Source organism: Tenrec ecaudatus, chromosome 13 (genome assembly GCF_050624435.1).
Source record: "Tenrec ecaudatus isolate mTenEca1 chromosome 13, mTenEca1.hap1, whole genome shotgun sequence".
NCBI lineage: Eukaryota > Metazoa > Chordata > Mammalia > Afrosoricida > Tenrecidae > Tenrec > Tenrec ecaudatus.
The window spans coordinates 42721217-42742671 of record NC_134542.1 but is presented as its reverse complement, the minus strand read 5'-3'; the positions used below and the strand labels follow the sequence as shown (position 1 = coordinate 42742671).

General features: G+C 42.4%; 1 protein-coding gene across 1 annotated transcript in view; it reads right to left on the bottom strand.

Moving 5' to 3' along the window:
* Positions 1–21455, bottom strand: part of HECW2 (HECT, C2 and WW domain containing E3 ubiquitin protein ligase 2) — a 431089-nt gene that overhangs the window by 267140 nt on the left and 142494 nt on the right. Inside the window, exon 2 of the mRNA XM_075529169.1 lies at positions 60–386. Coding sequence (XP_075385284.1) covers positions 60–351 — 292 coding nt within the window. The 5' untranslated portion in view covers positions 352–386. The remainder of the gene's footprint in view (positions 1–59; positions 387–21455) is intronic.

The window sequence follows — 21455 nt, the reverse complement described above, 5'->3', positions numbered from 1 at the left end:
GCGCACAGAAGAGCACCAGGTCAGCGCAAACCGCACGCAGTCCTTCTCCTGGGACTCACCTATATGATAAAGCCCAATCCAATCGCTGGGGTCCACCTCCTCTTTAATGTCCCAGAAGATGATGAGGTGCTGGGCTTGCCCCAGTGTGTACTCGTACATGCTGGCCGTCAAGCTGGAGCGGCTCTCCGAAGTCACCAGGTCCGTGTCGCTGTTGGCCCGCTGGAGGGTCACGTTCTCGGACATGGAGCTCTGGGCAGCCAGGCTCTGGAGGTTCTCGGGGCTCAAGGTGTAGCGCATCTGGGGGTTCCGGCGCCGCACAAAAAGCAGATGCTCCCGGGCTGAGCTAGCCATCCCGCCGGACTTTCTGCGCCTGGCTTCCTACAAAGCTGCAAGAGACAAACGGGCACAACGCATGAGTGCCACGAGAGGAGTCGGGTGCAGGTTTCGCAGGCAGAAAGCTTTGAGAACTGCTTATTAACACAACCTGGCCCTGCGATAATCTTCTGTTGTCGAAATAAGACCCATTATTCTGCTGTCCTGGGTGGTGTCAGGAGCCATTTCTATAGACTGAGTCACATGATGCCATCACACACCTGGAGCCACGTGTTTCATGCAGCACAGCTTCATCTGACCAACTGAAGAGGAGGGCGTGGCTCCTCTGCCACCTTCTATGGTCTATCCTGGCTCAAACAAACACACCCTGCCCCACCCGCCGAAAATGTCAGCATGCTCTTCCTCCCTATACCCCGCCCTGCACATACACACACACACACACTTTTTCTTCCTGTTGCAAACAAATTTTAAACCAGCAAGACAGAAGTAGTTGGCACGCACTATGCACAGTGGCAGAATCAGTGGACGATGCAAACAATCAGCTGTTAACCCAAAGGCTGGAGGTTCAAGCCCACTCAGAGTTTCCTCAGAAGAAGGGTAATCTGTGTCTGGGGGAAACAGCTACCGGAAGCCCCAAGAGCACAGCTGTCCTCTGGCACACACTGGGGGGCCATGATTCAGAGTTGGCTCAACAGCCCCTGGGCTGGTTTTTGTCTTGTAGATGTGACTGAAATCTATGGTTGAGTACAGTAGATTAGTTTGATTTTCTTAGCTGAGGATGTAACTCACAAATTCCTTTGTCAAAAGCCCGCTCACCTGTCACCTTCGAGCTGACAGCAGCGGCCATTGTATTCAAAACTGCTCCTTCAGCACATAGTATTCATACCTCTTCCCTGCTTTCCTCTTCATCCGTGCAATGACCAGGGTCTGACCTGCATAGTGTACTTACTTCCTCCACTGTGATCTACCTCCCCTACCTGTTTTGTTTGCTACCTGATCCTCAGTGCCAAAAAAAGTGGACTAGAACACACTGGGTAGCCATTTTTTAAAGGTTAAATAAATGGACGGGTTAAAAAAATGAGCATGTTTTTCCTCCAATATTCCTTGACGTGATTTACATCTGAGCGACCATTCTGGGCTCTGCCCTTTACCAGCTCAGATCTTCTGACTGGTCTACTCTATTACCATCGAGATTCAAGACTTCCCCTGGGCCTGGAGGAGAGGAGCAAGGCCGCTCCTGTAGGAACGTAAGAGTCCAGCCCTACATCCTGCTTTTCCCCCCATGCCAGACTCTGAGAGGGATCCGGGCCAAGACCGCTGCCCTTTCATGGAACACGTTCAAGGTTCTATCTGTCAGGTCCTTAGAGCTTTGCAAACAAAGAATCTCTCTCTCTTATAAGCTGCCCTCTTTTAAAGCTGTGCAATTTGCCGATGCATTTGTGAATTTAACATGTATTTAGCAGCCCTAGGACCTCGTAGAGAGCCTGTATTACACTTGAAAGCCAACCCTCACTTGGGTACTGAGAGTCAACCTGAGCTTACCTTTCTAACAACTAACTTTACAACTCACAACCTGGAAGCCAGAGAAGAGAGAGGAAAATAGGGGTGAGTAGGATTCCCTAGTTCCTCCCACCACCCCTCCATCCACCCTACAAGTACTCTGGGTGAAGAAAGCATTCTGCCATTGATAGAAAACATAGGACTTGCATGCAGATTCATTCAGGTAATTTCCTCCAGACACTTTATTTCAACTGATTAGTACTATCCTGTGAATTAAAAATAACTCATACTGGTGGTCAAGATATCCAAGATGAAAAGGCTAGAGATAAAAATTAACATACAACCTTGCTTACTGCAAGTGAAGAGAACTTGAAGCAATTACTGATCAAGATCAAAGACGACAGCCTTCAGAATGGATTACACCAGAATATGAAGATAACATTTCTTACAACTTACAACAAGCAGCGGTATCCTGAGACCAGAGAGCAAGATAGTGCCCCGCTACCACTAACAGTGAAACAAATAGGTAGTCCCGGATAAAATGGGAGAGACACATAGAATAAAACTCCAAGTCTACAAAAGGTGGTAGGCCAGACACCTTTCACTTACATGACAGATTGGCTCAGAAAATACAAAACATCACCAGTGAATACTGTGTTCCTTTAAACACACACACTATTGTTACTTTAGAAGGTAAACAATATAATCACTGAATTAATTAATGCTATATTTGGTTTGGAGAAAGATGGGCCTCTCTACTCCCACAAAGAGTTATTATTTCAGAAACCCACAGGAGTGCTTCAGCCGATCCTACAGGGTCGCTGTGAGTCAGAACTGACTCAGTGGCAATGAATTCCATGTTTTGTTTCATTTAGGAGCCCTGGTGATGGAGTGGTTATGAGTTAGGCTGATAACTGCAAGGTTGGCGGCTCAAAACCACCAGCCACTCCGTGGGGGGAAGATGAGGCTTTCCACGCCCATGAAGAGCTACGGTCTCAGAAAGCCAGAGGCGGTTCTACTCTGTCCTACAGGATCCCTGAGTCAGAACCAACTCAATGGCAGTGAGTTTGTTTTTGTGCTGTTTGTTCCGATTTGATTTGGGTATATTTGATTTGGGTATATTTGATTTGGGTATATTTGATTTGGGGTATCTCCCCAGGTCGGAGAGTATGAGGAAAAGAACCCTCAGATATGGAAGACGGTTAACAAAAACTAAGTACTAAAGACTAATGTACACATTAAAAATCACTAACAGACATGATTGGAATTCTAAAAACCCCCATACAAGGATGACCTTGGATGACTACTTAACTGTGTGAGTTCTGTGAGACACTGAAGTAAACTGCAGAACCTGGAATGTGAGGAAATATACTTCAGTGGGGAATGGTGGTTGATCAAATCAAGAAAAATGGAATGCTATAACATTTTGGAAAAGTTAGGCATTTGGGACATCTTTGATTTCTACCTCTTTGGGACTAGCCAGTCTTGTATCCATAGTTCTAAAATAAATAATATTTGTAACATGAGGCTAGATGGTCACCATTCATCCAAAAGCCAAGATGGGAAGGCAAAGAGGGGGTGGGAAGCTGAATTGATGGAAACCAAAAAGAACAGAAGTTGTGAGAAAGCCTTGGGGGCAGGAAGAGGAGCTGATCCCAAGGGCTCAATGGAAAGTAAATGTCAAACGTTGTCCCTTGATGGCTCAGAGTCCTAAGGGGTACAACACTGGAGACTCAGTGTCGGGACTGGCCCAGACTGATCCTGTTACACCAAGGCAAACCACTAAAGGTTTGTGGCAGAGCAACCGTGGGAGCAGAGCTGGGAGCCCCGCAGTGAGTACAAAGGACAGATTCTGGGGCCAGAGCATGATACCCCATTGGACCTGACTGAAGGACATGCCTAGAGATAAAAAATCAGACCTTTATATATTTACAGGTTTTTCTTTCTTTAAATTTTTTTTCTTTTAATTAATTTATTCTTCTATGGGTAACTGGTTTCCTTTTTTGTTGTCATCGATGTGTACACAACGCCTATCTTGCTATGGCTTGATTTCAGTGCGTATTATTATTTCTACAGATCTATCTAGATAATATAGACTAGATGAATAGTCTGGAGGAGAAAACAATGGGACCAGTGGTTCCGGAGGGGCACGGAAGAGGGTGAGGCAAGGGTAAGGAGGTGGTGCTGACCAACCCAGGGACAGGGGGCCAACAAGTGATCCAAAATTAGTGGCAAGGCGGGTGTGAGAGGCCTGGTAGGGATTCAGCAAGGGCAATGTAACAGAGAGAAATTACTGAAACCCAAACAAAGGCTGTGCATGATAGTGGGACAAGAAGAAAATAAAAGGAAATAGAGGAAAGAACTAGGTGTCAAAGGGTATTTATAGAGATCTAAAGGCTGGAATGTACATATGTAAATATATTTATATAAGAGTGTGGGGAAACATATCTATGTGCATATATTCATAGGTTTAGTATTAAAGGCAGCAGATGTACATTGGGCCTCCACTCAAGCACTTACTCAATGAAAGAACACGTTGTTTGATTAAATTGTCATTCCAGGATGCTCACCTTCCTGACACGATTGCTGAAGAAAAATGTGTGCATAAGCAAATGTGGTGAAGAAAGCTGATGGTGCCCGGCTAACAAAAGATATAGCACCTGGGGTCTTAAAGGCTTCAAGATAAACAAGCAGCCATCTAGCTGAGAAGCATCAAAGCCCACATGGAAGAAGCACATCAGCCTGTCTGACCATGAGGTGTAGAAGGGACCAGTTATCAGACAGCAAAGAACTAAAAATCATATCAGTGGGTGCCCACCTTCCTGATAAGATCACTAAAGACAAATGTGTGCATAAGCAAATGTGGTGAAGAAAGCTGGTGCCGGGCTATCAAAAGATACGCCTGGGGTCTTAAAGTCTTGAAGATAAACACGTGGCCATCTAGCTGAAAAGCAACAAAGCCCACATGGAAGAAGCACACCAGCCTGTGTGACCACGAGCTGTTGAAGGGATCAGGTATCAAGCATCAAAGAACAAAAAAATCCTATCATTGTAAACATGGATGAGCACAGAGTGGAAACTCAAAGCCCATCGGTAGGCAATTGGACATCCCCTTACTGAAGGGTTGTGGGGAGAAGATGAGTCAGTCAGGGTGCAGGGTAGCAATGATGTAACATATAACTTTCCTCTAGTTCTTAAATGCTCCCCTCCCCCCACTATCATGATCCCAATTCTACCTTACAAATCTGGCTAGACCAGAGGATGTACATTGGTACAGATAGGAATTGGAAACACAGGGAATCCAGGAGAGATGACTCCTTGAGGGCCAGTGGTGAGAGTGGCAATGCCTGGGGGGTGGAGAGAATGTGGGGTAGAACGGGGAAACTGACTACAAGAATCTACGTATAGCCTCCTCCCTGTGGGAGGGACAGAAGAGAAGAGGACAGGGTGAGACACCAGACAGTGTAACATATGACAAAACAGTAATAATAATTTATGAATTATTAAGGGTTCCTGAGGTAGGGGGGAGTGGGGAGGGAGGGGGAAAATGAGCAGCTGATATTAAGGGCTCAAGTAGAAGGCAAATGTTTTTAAAATGATGATGGCAACAAATGTACATATGTGCTTGAAACAATGATGTATGTATGGATTGTGATGGGAATTGTATGAGCCCCCAATAAAATGATTTTTTTAAAGTAAGTAAATGTCCAGAAAAGAATGATGGAATATATGTACTAATATGTTGGCTACAACTGATGTATGGATTGTAGCAAGAGTTGAAAGAGCCCCCAATAAAATGATCTAAAAAAATGCTATAATAGCAAAAAAAGAAAAAGAAATTATGAAAATGCCAAGAATGAAAAGTATAGCCAATGGCAGGGAGCAGTTTATAAAAGTTTTTCAATGGAAATGTAATTTACTGTGCAAATTTTCAGCTAAAACATAATGAAATATTAAAAAGAAACCAAAAAGAAAAAATTGATTCCTGCCCACCAAAGGTCTTAAACAGAAAGCTGGTCCTATAAAGCTCCTTGGAAAACCCTCCCTGGGTGAACCTGAGCAGCTGCTGGATGGCCCCTCCCAGCGGACACCACCGAGTGTGATGGAGCACTCCTGGAAAAACAAATACACAAAAAGCTCCCTGTTCTAATTATGATTTGGTCTGCACTCTGCTGCTGCTCTCTCAGATACCAGACACCTGCTTACACAAAATTCCTTTTCTTCCAGGGGTCAAGAGAGACTTAATTACTAAGCAAACTGTAAAATGCCAGAGTACACAGCTTCATTTCCAACACCAGCAGATTTTGTTTAGAAGGGACAGGCAGTCCCGATGACAAACACATTAAGCAAGTGTTTTTATTTGAAAGATCTGTGCTAAAGAATCTGGTGGTGAGTGTCAACTTACTAAACCTCACATGAAGGATAAGGACTTGAAAACATTAATCAGCAGATGATTTTTTATAGACTTAAAAATGTATGCGGGGAATCTAAGCAGCATCCTTGTTTAACCCTTTAAATGCATTTATGTACAAATTCCTCATGTTTCTGACTATGCTGAAGGGAAAAACAAAGGGGAAAGGCTGTATTGTCAAGACACTGCCGAGAACATAACTGGCCTGCCATAAGCAGAGGGATGTGTGAGATCTAGAGAGACGCAGCGAGCCCCATCACAGCCCAGCAAGGCTGCACGGCATCCGAGCTGAGGAGAGCCCTGACCGAATCCTCAGGAACGATCCTTCCTGAGAGCATGTCCACTCGCTCACTGCTAAGAGAAAGCGTTTACAGAACCATCCTTGTTCGTCATACCCAACTCATACCTATAAAACGATTAAGAAGTCTAGAAAACTGTTCGTCTGTACAAACTGCCGGGAAATGTCCCATGGCTTCAGGACACTTGCGAGAATGGCCGAGTTCCTGACAATGGCCCTTGTTATCTCTTCTGTGGTGGAGTATGAGACAATGCGAGTTATTGTCCAGGTGACTGCCCATGAGGAAAAGTCTCCTTTCCCTGAATTCTTTGGTCAAGGAATGCTATAAAACACGCTATTTGAGTAAGGAATGGGCACAAATATGCACAATGCGAGAAATCATTTTAAATTTCAAATTTTTTTCATTTAAAAAATTGAGTTCAATAGCATGTTCAAGATGGTGATTAGTTTACATCGTTGAATGCATACGATATTAAAAAGAGAAAACAAGATTTGACTTAACTCTTTGAGTTCTTCAAACTGAGTAAGATTTCTTAAATTATTTAATTTCTCCTGGAAGCTATGAAGAGGCAATTCACAAATGAAAAATAAAGTTTAAAGAACTAGTAAGTATAAAGGGGATTCAAAAAGTTTGTGGGAAAATTCTGTGATCTTTTAATTCTACTTTTTAATAAACTTTTTATGACCTTCTATATATCAAAAAGTAAGTTAAAACAAAATGAGATCTAATTTTAAAAATACTCAGACAATGTGAAAACATTTGTTGTCAGGTACTGATATATATGCATATATAGAATATTTCATAACAATTATATTTATATATAGTTGCTATGGAATTTTAAAATCTTTCTCTGTATTTATATCCATTCCTTTTCCAAATATTTTGTAATATATACTCAAACTTTACTTGGTCTTCTACTCTACCATCCTCACAATAACTGCTTTTAGCCCACTGTTGGGCCCTTCCCTGAGTAGGTGCATGCCTCAACCCCTGCTCCCAAGGCCATCCCAAGAAATGACTTTTCCCCTGGGAAGGTGCCTGGCCCAGCTCCCTCCTCCCCAGGCTTCTGTTGGAGACCTCCATCTCCTGAGCAGTGTGAGCCCTGCCCCATGCATCAGGGGAACACTGTTTGACTTCTGTTCCTTCAAGACAGCAGGCTACACTCAGCCCCAGAACATCGAAACCATCTCCATCCCAAATAGCAAGAACTCCAGTCCCTGAGCTCCCTAAGCCCAAATCAACCCTAGGGCCTCAAAGACAGTGGCTTCCTAAAACCATCCCAGCCAGTCCAGGCACCTGAATGGGAGGTACAGCTCACAACTAGCCGCTTCTTGCAACTGTTCAATTGATCCTCACCCTGTGTGCCCCCAGCACATTCCTGAATCCACCCAGGTATCCCAGCAGCACACCTGGGAAGTTTTGATACCCAGCTTCTTTTCAGCCCTTTGTTTTCTCATTTTTTTTAATATTGTACTATTTTTATAGTTCCTTTTAAATTAGTACTACCTTTCTTTCAGTCATTTAAATTAAAAATATATATTATTTTTACAATTCTTACACTAGAATACCCTCATCTCCCAAATAGAACCTCATTTAGACCACCCTAGGCCATCCAGAGCAAGAGCCTCCCTTAAGACCACTAGTACCCCCCCCCCACACACACACACACCATCCCTGGACCATCCCAATAAAGGGGACCAGTTCTGTTTTGCTACCTCCTCCCTAGACCCTTCTCAGAGACAACTGCCTCTTAAAAGGCATGAGCCCCACTCCCTCCACATCCACTTAGTCCCAGATCACCCTCCACAACTTCCCCACCTCCCAGATGGCAAGAGATTCCATTACTCAATTCCCAAAAGATCCCATTGCCTCCAGGCCAGTGACCAGCCTAAGCCCATCTCAGCCAATCCAAACACCTGACCAGGCAGTCACTCACCCGTAGACACTGCTGGAACTGCTGTGTCCACAGCCTGTATGCTTCCAGTCGAAGCCCTGAGCCCACCTAGACTTCCCACACATCTCCTGGAAGCATACCCTTCTCTTGCCCACACCGGCTACAATGCTACTAGGCAGAACTCAGACCCCAAACAAACAGTAACAGCTTCACCTTGTTCTTCAAAATAAAAGCTTGTAGTATTTTTATAATTCCTTTTCAATCAGAACTACCTTTTCTTTCATTCTTCTAGAATACGGGTTTTTTAATCGTTACTTTAGCATTCCTTAACTTAGCATTACTTTATCCTTTTACTTTCTTCTACTACTTTCCTTTCCATTCTATTTCTCCTTATCTTCTTTTGTTCTCTATCTCTTTTCTCTATTTACCTGTTCTGAAGTGCCGATGATTCCTCCACTATGCCACTTAAGAGTCACTGGTAACATAGTGGTGACTGGTGGGCTTCGATCAACACAGTTGGCAGTTCAAAATAGCCAGCAGCTCTGCAGAAGAAAGACTTTCTACTCTCTGAAGCAGATATAGTCTCGGGAACCCACAGGGGTTACTACGAGTCAGTAGTGACTTGATGGCAGTGAAATGCCACTCAAAAGAGTTCACAAAACCCAATGTCTCAGTCCTCACAAGAGAAACAGGCACACAAAAAATAAGCAACACCCAAATAAAGGAAATGGCTGAAGTTGGAACAGGCTATGGAATTGCCAGAAAATGAACTCAGAAGGATGATGATCTGGTACATTCAACAGTTGGAGAAAGAGTCTAAGAGGAAAAAAGCAAAGATCAGAAAAACTAGAAACTTCACAAGTCTTACAAAAAAAAACCCTCCAAACGTAACTCCAAAATCTGAACACTAAGATAAGAGAATTACACAGCATTATAAAAGAAAGGCAAAAACAACTGAAGAAATGGGAACCTAAAGTAGTAAGCACAAAGACAAAACATTCGACTCCGATCTACAAAAAGAACAAGCAACAAAAAATGAAAAGCAGACCAAAGATAGCCTGATAACTATCAAGAAGGAAAACTTCTGACTTATTGAGATTCCAGAAAAAGAAAAAACAAAAAAATCCACAGTGAGAATAGTACAAATCCTCCTGGAAAAAAAATTTCCTGACGGCATAAAAGATGAGAAGATGGCCATCAGAGAACCCAGAGAACGCCAAACAGAGTATACCCCAAAAGAAAAACTGGGTGACATAATGAAGTCAAATTTTCCAATATTCTGGACAAGGAAAGAATTCTGAGGCAGGTAGAGAAAAAACAACAGTCACATACAACAGGGCAGAAATTAGAATAAGCTTTTATTTTTTAGCAGAAATAAACAGGGAAGAAGAAAATGAAGTGTCATACATAAAATCTTGAAGGAATAAAAGTTGTCAACCAAGAATCTTGTATCCAACAAAATTATCTCTCCAGTATGAAGGATAAATAAAAATATTCCCAGACAACGATAATTTACAGAAATTTATAAAAACAAAGCCACCATTAGGAAAAATACTAAATAGTGTACTATGGCCAAATAATCAACAGCAACAGCGGACTTGAGATCAACATACAATTCCTCACAAAAATAAATGCACGCAAAGCAGTTTCAAAACAGCACAGAAAAACACACACATCAAAATGACAGCAATATAAGTTACGGGGTAACCCCACTTGATGGGATCAGACAACAGAACTGTATGTGAGTGAATACACTGGAGTGTGTTTGATAAGGCAAAAAAAATCTCTTACGGGGAAAAAAAACAATAATAAAAAGGGATCCTGGGAGGAGGGTTGGGGAGGGAGAGGATATTAAGAGGATCCGATATCTAGGAGTTCAAGAAGAAAGAAAATGGCTTAAAACTGATGATGGTAGCAATTGTGCATTAGTGTTTAATGTGACTGAACTCTGGAGTGTTATGATATCTGTAAAAGCTCCAAATAAAATGATCAATTAATAATAAATAAGATAAAATTATTTTAAAGAGAAATAAATGACAACAACAAACTCACACACATCAATAATGTCCCTGAATGTGAATGGATCACATGTACCAGTCAAGACACGGAAGTATCTTGAAAGCAAGCAAGACTCATCAATATCCTGCTTACAAGAAGCACACCTTAGACATAAAGACCAAATAGACTAAAATTCAAGGGCTGGACAAAAGGATATCAAGCCAATGACAATTTTTTTTAAGAACAAGCGTGGCAATATTAATCTCTGATAAGACAGATTTCAAGACAAGTGTCATTGTAAGAGACAAGAATGGACACTATACAATGATCACGGGAACAATAGGCTAGACGACATAAGTATAATACCCATATGCCCCCAAGGAAAGACCCTTGAAATGCATCAACCAAATGCTCACAGACTTGAACACAGCAACAGCACAACATTAATAGTAGGAGAATTCAAACACTGGGCTCAAAGAAAGATAGATCATAAGGAAAGAAACTCAATGAAGACACAGAAGGCTAAACAGAACAACGAACCAATTTGACCTCCTAGACATGAAAAAAGAACTTCACTCAACAATACAGTGTATATTCTTCTCCAGTGCACATGGTACAGACTCTAGAATAGATCACATGTCAGGCAAGCTTCAATACATTCAAAAACAATGATATCCTACAACCCATTTTTTTCAGTTCACAATGCTATAAAACTGGAAATCAACAATAGAAAAAACAAGAACATAAAGACAAACACATGGAGACTAAACAACATTCTACTTAAAAACAACTGAGTAATAGATCAAATAAGGGATAAAATGACAAAATTCCTTGAAACAAACATTGATATTACATCATAGCAGAACCTTTGGGCTACAACAAAAACAGTTATCAGAGAGCAATTTCTAGCAATCAATGCACACATGAAAAGAGAAGAGAAGGGGGGAGCAGGGAGGGAGGGAAAAAATAAAGAGGACCTGCTGCAAAGGGCTTAAGTGGAGAGCAAATGCTTTGAAAATGATTAGGGCAAAGAATGTACACATGTGCTTTATATAATTGATGTATGTATATGTATGGATTGAGATAAGAGTTGTATGAGCCCTAATAAAATGTTTTAAAAAGAGAGAAGAGAAATCCAAATAATTAGATGCAAATAATTAGAATTAGAGATGAAACAATTGACATCACAACAGATCCAAATAAAATAAAAGGAATAATAACATACTACTGTAAAAGAGTACTACAACAAGCTTGAAAACCTAGAAATAGTAGAAGAAGACCTAGAAATACACACCTACCCAGATTAAGGCAGATGGGTTTAGATAACCTCAAAAGAGCTGTAACAAAAGAAGAAATAGAGGAGACCATCGAGAAACTACCAACCAAGAGAAGCCCAGGACCAGATGGTTTCACAGGGAATTCTACCAAGTCTTCAGTGAAGAGACTATAGAAAGGGGCAGCAAACTCCCAAAATAATTATACTGAAACCAAGCAAAGAGTCCACAAAGAAAAAAAAACCACAGTTCAACAAAAATGGCTAGCAAACATATCAAAAAATATTCACAAACTAGCCACCTGGAAGATGCGAATCAAAATAACAACGAGATATTACCTTACACCAAATTTTTTTTTAATGGAAAACGACAAATGCTGGAGAGCGAGACTGGAAATCTTATACACTGCTGGTGGGCTTGTAAACATGGACAACCACTATAGAAAGCAACATGGTGAGACATAAAACAACTGGGAATAGAAATCCCATATGACCCAACAATACCTCTGCTGGCCATAAACCTAAGATGTAAAATCAGAACACAACCAGATGTATGCTCTCCCACGTTCATTGCAGCACAGCGCACCATAGCAAGAAGTTGGAAAGAACCCAAATGCCCATCAGTAGAAGAAAGGATAAAGAAACTGGGCTACGGCGATCAAAAAGATATAGCGTCTGGGGTCTTAAAGGTTTGAAGGCAAACAAACAGTCATCTAGCTCAGAAGCAACAAAGGCCACAGAGAAGAAGCACACAGCCTAAGCGAATACAAGGTGTTGAATGGACCATGTAGCAGACACCAAGTAACAAAAACAATCATTGTGTGATCACCTTCCTCACATAAACGCTGAAGACGAAAGTGTGCATAAGCAAGTGTGGTGAAGAAGGCGGATGGTGCCCGGCTAATGAGAGATATAGCGACTGGGGACTTAAAGGCTTGAAAGCAAACAAGCGGCCATCTAGCCCAGAAGCAACAAAGCCCACACGGAAGCAGCACACCAACATAGGTGATCATGAAGGGCAGGAGAAGACCAGGTCTCAAACAACAAAGGCGGGGGGGCGGGGGGGACGAGAATCACATCACCGTGAATGAGGGGGAGTGCGTGATGGGGACCCAATGCCCATCTGTAGACAGCTGGACATCCCTTCTAGAGGGGTAGTGGGGAGGATATAAGTCACTCAGGATTCAGTGTAGCAACAATGAAACTCAAAACCTTCCTCTAGTTCCTGAACGATTCCTCCCCTCCCAATTATCATGACCCAATTCTACCTTGCGGACCTGGTTATACCAGATGATGTACAGCGGTGCAGTAGGGATCTGGAAACACAGGGAATCTAGGACAGACGAACCCCTCAACGCCAGCGGTAGGAGTGGCGACACCAGGATGGAAGGGGGTGTAGAAAGGGAGAACCGATCTTGGAGATCTATGTATAACCTCCTCTCTGGGAGATGGGCAATGGGGAGGTGGGTGAGGGGAGACGCCGGGGAGTGTAAGATAAGATACAATAATTATTTATAAACTGTCAAGGGACCAGGGGGAAGGGGGGAGCAGGGAGGGAGGGGGAGGGGGGAAAAGGGAAACTGAGCTGATTCCAGGAACCCAAGTGGAAAGTGAATTATGAGAATGACGAGTGCAACAAATGTATAAGGGTGTTTTGCTCAATTGATGTATGTACAGATTGTGATAAGAGCTTTATGAGCCCCAATAAAAAGATTTATTAATTTACTTTTTTAAATAAACTGGGCTATACACACAATGGAATACATCCTTAGAATACAGTAATGAAACCATGAAACACCTCATTATGCTGAGAAACTTGGAAACAATAATGCTGAGTGAAAATAATCACCATCTACCCACTCTTATATGTTCTTAAAATAACAAATATTGATGAGTCCGCTACTGTGAGGACAGACACCAAGGAAAAGGCAAGCTTTGGTTCTCCAGTCATCTAGTCTAATCTGGTCTCCCAACCAATGAGGTAGTGTACCTGCCTAGGGCTCATGGACCCTTATTGGTACTTCTTAAAGACCACTTACACAAGGGAGGCCTCACTTCTACTGGGTTAGTTTCTTATGATGAGGGGAGAGGGAGAGGGTCCATCGGTTCCTATCATCTAACATTGTTCTATAGTCACTCCAATTCAACACACTACAAGAGTGATTAGTAAACCTTACTGGAAATCCAAGCAAGATTGGGGATGGGGGAAGTATGACTCAGAGAAGGTGATCCCATTTCTATTGCTGGTGCAACCTGCCATTGAGGAAAACGTGTAAAATAACGTATAGACACACACCACCCTGCCCTGCAATGGGAGGGTAATTCTGGCATTGCGTCCCTAAGTGGGCACTTTTGAACTCGTTTCTATGCAGCTTTTGATGACTCAGGCCACGTGCTATGGACAACCAGGACTTTAGACTATATGCTTCCTAAGTTCACACCAGAAGGATACAATTTGGAAGTCCCACTAAGCAAACTAGACTTTACTTTAAACATACCTGCAGAAGATATAAGGAATTTCAATACTCCCTTGAGCTTAACACTGAAATTCCCTAATGGGAGAAGATTACTTCTATCCCAAGGTATGAATTTAGAAGTCATTTGAAAATCATTAGACTTTGTTCAAAGCTGTTGCTTTGAGGGTGCCCAATAAATAGCAATGAAAGACTACCATAAATTTGCTATTTTGATACTTTCCTTTTTATGACATGCAGAGGCATAAATATCCAGAAGGACTATTTACGCCTTTGTAAAAGAGTGTTATTTAAAGAATTGTCCATCTCCAACCTCCATTGTTTGTTAAATATTGTCCATTCTTTAAGTTTTTAATCTGTACAAATAAACAATCAACTTGGTGCACCAAGACTTGAAGGCAACAACTGGCATGAAGCACCGAACCAACAGAGAGGTCTGCAGGGCCAGCCCCAATGCGAGCTATGTGGACCCTGTGTTAGTCTGGGTAAATTAGAGAAACAAATCCACAACAACTCATGTGTATACGAGAGAGTTTATATAAAGGGTAAGTGCACATCAAGAAAACATCCCAACCCAGTGCTGCCCAAGCCCACAAGTCCAACATTAGCCCATATGTCCAACACCAATCCACAAAGACCTCCTCCATCTCACAAAACACACACAATTATGTCGACTGCAAGAGGAAAGCCGAATCAGTGAATGTGTAAGCATTTCAGCGCTGACAGGGGTCGGCTGCTCTAATACCCAGGGCTGCATCGGGGTAGGTCCATGTGGCTTCTCCTCAAGGATATCTTGCAGGAAGTGAGCCTTGCCAGCTGAAGCAGGAACTAGCTAAGACAGCTGCATCCTGGCCCAATCATCAGAAAGCAAGACACCTGAGAACTAGAAAGGCAAGGCTCATTGAACCATTTAAACTTTATCTCAGACTCTCTCCCCAGAAGAATGCACTACTAAGGACAGTGCTAAGATACAGCTCAGTGAGAGGGGCAGATCTGTGCAGAACACATGGGAGCCAACTAAGAGGGAAGGAGAGAGAGAGAGAGAACCACAGCCTGTCCCACCAAGCCTGGGGACAATATTCCTGCTCAGAGCAGTCAGTGCAGAGATGGCCGTGGACCACGCCTCCACGAGACATGACATCCCCCACTGACCCATGGTGCTATGAGGGATGAATTGTGCCCAGTCTGATGCCCCCACACACACACACCAGGGCAAAATATGAAGGAAGTGTAACAGAACAGCAAAGGAGCAAATTACTGAAGTCCCCACGTAATCCCAAATATAGACTTTGGTGGCAGGGCTTGGCACCTCATCAGACTCAATTGGGAAACATCAATTAAGGACAACAGATAGACCTGGAACTATTTACAGGCTTTTGGTTTTTTTATATCTATCTAAATAAGATAGAATAAAACAATTCCGAGGAGAAAACAATGGGACCGACGGTTCTGGGGGGACATGGGAGAAGGGGGGTGAGGGAAAGAAAAGGGAGAGCCAACAAACCCAGGGACAAGGAACAAGTGATCTAAAATTGATGGAGAGGAGGGCGTAGAATCCCTGGTGGGGCTTGATCAAGGACAATGTAGCTGAGAGGAATTACTAAAAGCTGAATGAAGGTCAAACATGACAGTGGGACAAGAGGAAAGTAAAAGGAAATAGAGTAAAGAACTAGGAGGCAAAGGACATTTATAGAGGCACATACATATGGGAATATATTTATATATAACAATAGAGACAAAGATCTATGTGACATTTGGCCCCTACTCAAGTACTCCCTCAATGCCAGAACACTTTGTTCTAATGTCCTGGCATTCTGCGATGCTCACCTTCCCAACACAATCGCTGAAGACAAAATGGGTGCAAAAGCAAATATGGTGAAGAAAGTTGATGCTGCCCATCTATCAAAACATATAGCATCTGTGGTCTTAAAAGCTTGAAGATAAACAAGTGGCCATCTATCTGGGAAGCAACAAAGCCCATATGGAAGAAGCACACTAGCCTCTGTGATCATGAGGTGTTGACAGGATCAAGTATCAGAAGACCCAAAACAAACAATCATATTGATCTAGACAGGCGGTGGGTTGGGTAGGGGGGATGTGGAATAGAAACCCAAAGCCCATCTGTAGACAACTGGATATCCCCTCACAGAAGGGTCACAAGGTAGGGACGAGTTACTCAGGGTGCAGTATAGCACTGACAAAACATACATTTCCTCTAGTTCTTTAATGCTTCCTCCTCCGCTATCATAATTCCAATTCTACCTTACAAATCTAGGTTGACTAGAACATGTACACAGGCACAGGAAAGAGCTCTCCATACATAGAATCCAGGACAGATAAACCCCTCAGAACAATAATGGAAGTAATGACGCCACGAGGGTAGGGGGAAGGGGGTGGGAGAGAAAGGGAGACTCTATTGCAGTAATCTGTGTGTAACACCACCACCACCACAACCAGGGTGAACAACAGAAACGAGTGAAGGGAGACAGCAGACAGTGTAAGATATGAAAAAAATAATAATTTATAATTTATCAAGGGTTCATGAGGATGAGAGGGTGGGGGAGGAAGGGAGGAAAATAATGAGCTGATACCAAGGGCTCAAGTAGAAAGAAATATTTTGAAAAGGAATATGGCAATATATGTACAAATGTGCTTGACACAATGGATGTATGGATTGATGTAAGAGCTGTAAGAGCCCCCCATACATTGATTTTCTTCAAAGGAATGGAATCCATTGTACGTTTGGGGCCACTTGACCAGTCATGCAGACACACTAGGTAAAATGTAATCAGAATCCTCTTGAAATATGTGTAGCACTCTGGGGGTGTGGTGGTTACTAGTTGGGCTGCTAATCCAAAGTCAGTAGTTCAAAACCACCAGCTGTTCCAAGGGAGAATGATGAGGCTTTCTACTCCTATAAAGAGTTGCACTCAGGAAGCAACAAAGCCCACATGGAAGAAGCACACCAGCCTGTGGGATCACAAGGTGTAGACTGAATCAGGTATCAAGCATCAGAAGACCCAAAACAATCATATCAATGCAGATGCGGTGGGAAGATGGAGTCGAGACCCAAAGCCCATCCGCAGAAAATTGGCCATCCCCTCACAGAAGGGTCACAAGGAAGGGACAAGCCAGCCAGGGAGCAGTAGTATAGTACCAACGAAACATATAACATTTATCTAATGTTTTGCTTTTTCCCAACCCCATCCCACCCCCCACCCACCCTCATGACCCCAGTTCTTTTTTTTTTTTTTGGACCCCAGTTCTACCTTACAAATCCGGCTACACCAGAGCACGTACACTGGTACAGATAAGAGCTCCTGACACCCAGAATGCAGGACATATTACCCCCTCAGGAACAATAATGGGAGTAGTGATGTCATTAGTGTGGGGGGGGGGGAAGAAGGGGTTGAAAGGGACAACTGATCGCAATGATGGACATTTAGCTCACCCACCCCCAAGAGGGACAAACAACATAAACATGGGTGAAGGGAGACAGAAGGCAGTGTAAGATATGAAAATAACAATAAATTGTATTTTCTCAAGGGATCACGAAGGTGGAAGGGTGGTGACCTCTTAGTCTTGAGACACAGGGAAAAGCCATTGCCATAGAGACCGTTCTAACTCATAATGAGCTGATGTCTCGGAGTGCGCCATAGGGTTTTCAGTAGCTGTACACCCTAGCAGCTCCACACGTAATTGCTCTGCTGTGAACCGCAGGTTGGCAGACAAAAGATTTCAGCCTAGAAAACCCCATGAGAAATTCTGTTCTTTACAGGAGATCCTAGTAAATCAAAATCAACTCCAGAGCATCTCACAAAAATCTTTCAAAGTTGATTGCCAGGCCTTTCTTCTGAGGTACTACTGCGTAGCTTCAAATTCCCAACCTTTCACGGAGTAAGCTGAGCGTGAATGTGTTTGTTCCATGTATAAAGATACAGGAGGAAGAAGGAAATTAGTAATGTCAAGTCTGGGTAACCATGTGTATGTATCTAAAGCACTAGCTTCTTCGCAGTTCAAGCCACTGACAGACAGAGAACCTTACTGGGTCATCCAGAGATTTCAGAATCGCATGTCAACCTCTTACAGAAAAGCAGTTCTTCTCCATGCCCTTTCTGCTCACCAGTGTCCGGCTACGTCTACTGCAGCAACAGAAATACATTGAGTACTCCTCAAAGTGAAACAAATGAGAAGGCATGAATGAAGTAAGGCTTGGAGTCCAATGGAATGATTTCTATAGAATAGACATCCCTTACCAAAAACCAAAACCAGTTAATTAAGGCTATGTATCAAATAAAGTGATGTGAATACGGGAGAAAACGAAAATGTTTTCATCTGATTCAGTAAACCAAATTCATTTACCTTATTACATTTATAATTATTGGACCCTGCTTCCAAATTTAATGCACTTGAACAAGCAACATTTTCATTAGTAGAGGAAAATATATTTAAGGGACTTATTGTTTATATATAAAAATTAAATGTTTCTTTCTTTCTTTTGCTTAGATTACTGTACCATCTAAATTAGGAAGGTATAGTGGCCTTAAATTATAGTTTCCAGGAAAAAATTAGAATTAAAATAAAAATCAGTTTTAACTAGTTGTGACTGGGTAAAGATTTCAAAACACCAAGCACTTATCCATTATATTACTTTCTCTTTTTAAAAACTAGGGACCCAGTCTAAGCCAAGAATAAGAACCCATTCCAGTGACAAGTATTATACGTATGCAATTATTTATGAGAAACTAGGTGTTTTAAATTATCCTTCCAAAATATGTGTCAACGCAGCTACTTCATGATTCTCAGTATTATGTCATTATCCTCCATTTTGGGATGTGATGTAATAATCCTCTTTGTTGTAAATCCTAACCTTTATGTTAATGAGACAGGATTAGTGACAGTTGATGGGTAGGATGCAATCTACAGTATTGGACTGAGGCAATCTCTTTCAAGAGCTAGAGGAAACAAGCAAGCCAACAACCTCATAACCATAAAGAAAGAGGAGTCTGGGGATAGAGTTAGTCTTTGGGGGTTCCTGCATTGCAAGCTCCTAGATCCACGGTTAGATCAATGCCGAGACACATAGGGCTCTCCAAGGAACCTGGTCCACAGATGTTGTAAGCAACAATCATCTTCCAGAGAGCCGGCAGAAAAGAGTAAGTCTTCCTCTAGAGCCGATAACCTGACTTTGAACTTCTAGCCTCCTAAGCTGTGAGAGAATAAATTTCTGTTTCTTAAAGTAATCCATGCTTTAGTTAATTACTAAATTATTAAAAAGTAATTAATTTTATCTCTTCTTTTTTCTTAGACTCCAAAGCTTTAAGAAAAATGAAGGTCCAGTAAGTGGTCCCTAATATTTTTTCAGAACAAGGGCTGCACAATGAGTGACCACCCTCTGATTTCAGCAAATCTAAGCCAAGGCTGGAAATACAAAACAAAGGAAATGCCCCCCAAAAGAGTCCAAGGACCAATGAGAATCTACAATAACATGGCCTCCAATGAAAACTGGGTCCCCACCCCCTACAGTTAATTAAAGAAATTAGTTATCTTCTACATAATATATTAGCTTACAAAGCTTAGGGAGATATTTGTATGTATTGACTCTGCACACAGTGGCCACATAAGCAAAATAGTCCCCAGTTGCCATAAGAAAGGTGGCGTGGACTCTGATCCACTTTGATAAAAAAACAACCTTGAACAAAGCATGATCACTGAGCATCTGGGGGTTCCCCGAAAAAAATTAGTTATTGTTCTTTTTTAACGACAGAGAGCAAAGCTCAAAGTCTCAGACACTGGGTGATATTAAAATCCATCAGTCAAGTTTTTCCTTCCAGAGATGACTTCAGGTGGATGAGCCAACTTGGTTGGTTTTAAGCACACGTCCCAAAAGAAAAGGTTGAGATTGTCAAGGAGCTTGACTTGCTTGGATCCGTAATCAATGCCCATGAAAGCAGCAGTCAAGAGATCAAAGGTAAGTTGCCCAAGGTAAATCCGCTGCACAAGACCTCTTAGAAACTGAAAAGCAAGGATGTTACTTTGAGGACTACGGTGTACCTGACCCAAACCATGGTATTTTCCATGGGCTCATATGCATGTGAAAGTTGGACACTGAATAAGGAAGACTGAAGAAGCATCAGTGCATGTGAACGGTGGTGTTGGAGAAGAATATTGAAAGTGTCATGGACGGCAAAAAGCTGAACCCATCAGTCTTGGACGAAGTATGACCATTGTTCCGTAGAGGCAAGGATGACAACACCTGCCTCATGTACTTCAGACACATTGTGTCAGGAGACACCAGTGCCGGAAGGAGGACATCGTGCTTGGTAAAGTAGAGGGGCAGCAAAAAAGCAGGAGCCCTCAATGAGCGGGAATGACAGGCTGTAACCAGGCTCTCAAGCATGGAAACATGTGTGATGAAGGCACAGCACCCAGCAGTGTTTCATTCTTTTGTGTACAGGGTCCCTGTGAGTCAAAACTGACTTGATGGCCCCTAACAACCACCTAAAGGCTGGGTGGAAAATGAACTGAGCAAAGTGCTTCCAATGCCAAGGGAGGCAGGCCTGAGAAGGAGAGAGGGGTAGGGAGGAGGGCCACTCGCAATTTAGAATTTTTTACATCAAGCTAAAACTTAACAGGAAAAAACATTCTAATCAAAAAGGAAAATCCCTACTGTCTGACCAAAGAATCCTGGCTATTCATTATACTTGTTTATTTTAAATGCTGCTTTAAAGTATCTAATGCTTAAAGCGTCAATAGCTTATATTTAGTTTTATCTTACTAGCTTCGATGTAGTTTATAGAGTTCTATTTTGATATAAATTAAGAGAAAGGTCACATTAAAACAGGAATCTCAGTTAAACTACGGTGGGCTCCAAGTTCAGGACACATCTGAAGCTCATGAGCTCCACCTAATGACAGCACCTAGATGTCTGGGGTAAAAAATCTTGGAAAAAGAAACTTCAAAAACGACACTGTAACGTGAGCTTCATGGAAGCTCCCTTGCATTCAGAAAGCATGAGCACAAAGTTAAATTTGCCAACTACGTTTGATCACAACATCATATAAGTTAGGAGGGGCAGGAAAGAGAAGTGCAGTTTGTTTCTCATATGCCCAATGAGATTTCCAAAAAGAGGAAAAGGTCTCACTCACTCACTTGTGTCAAGTCACCGCCAACTCACGGTGACCCTACAGGGCAGGGCAGAACTGCCCGGTGGGTTCCAGAGACTGTAACTGTTTACGGGAGTAGGAGGCCCCATCCTTTCCCCACAGAGTAG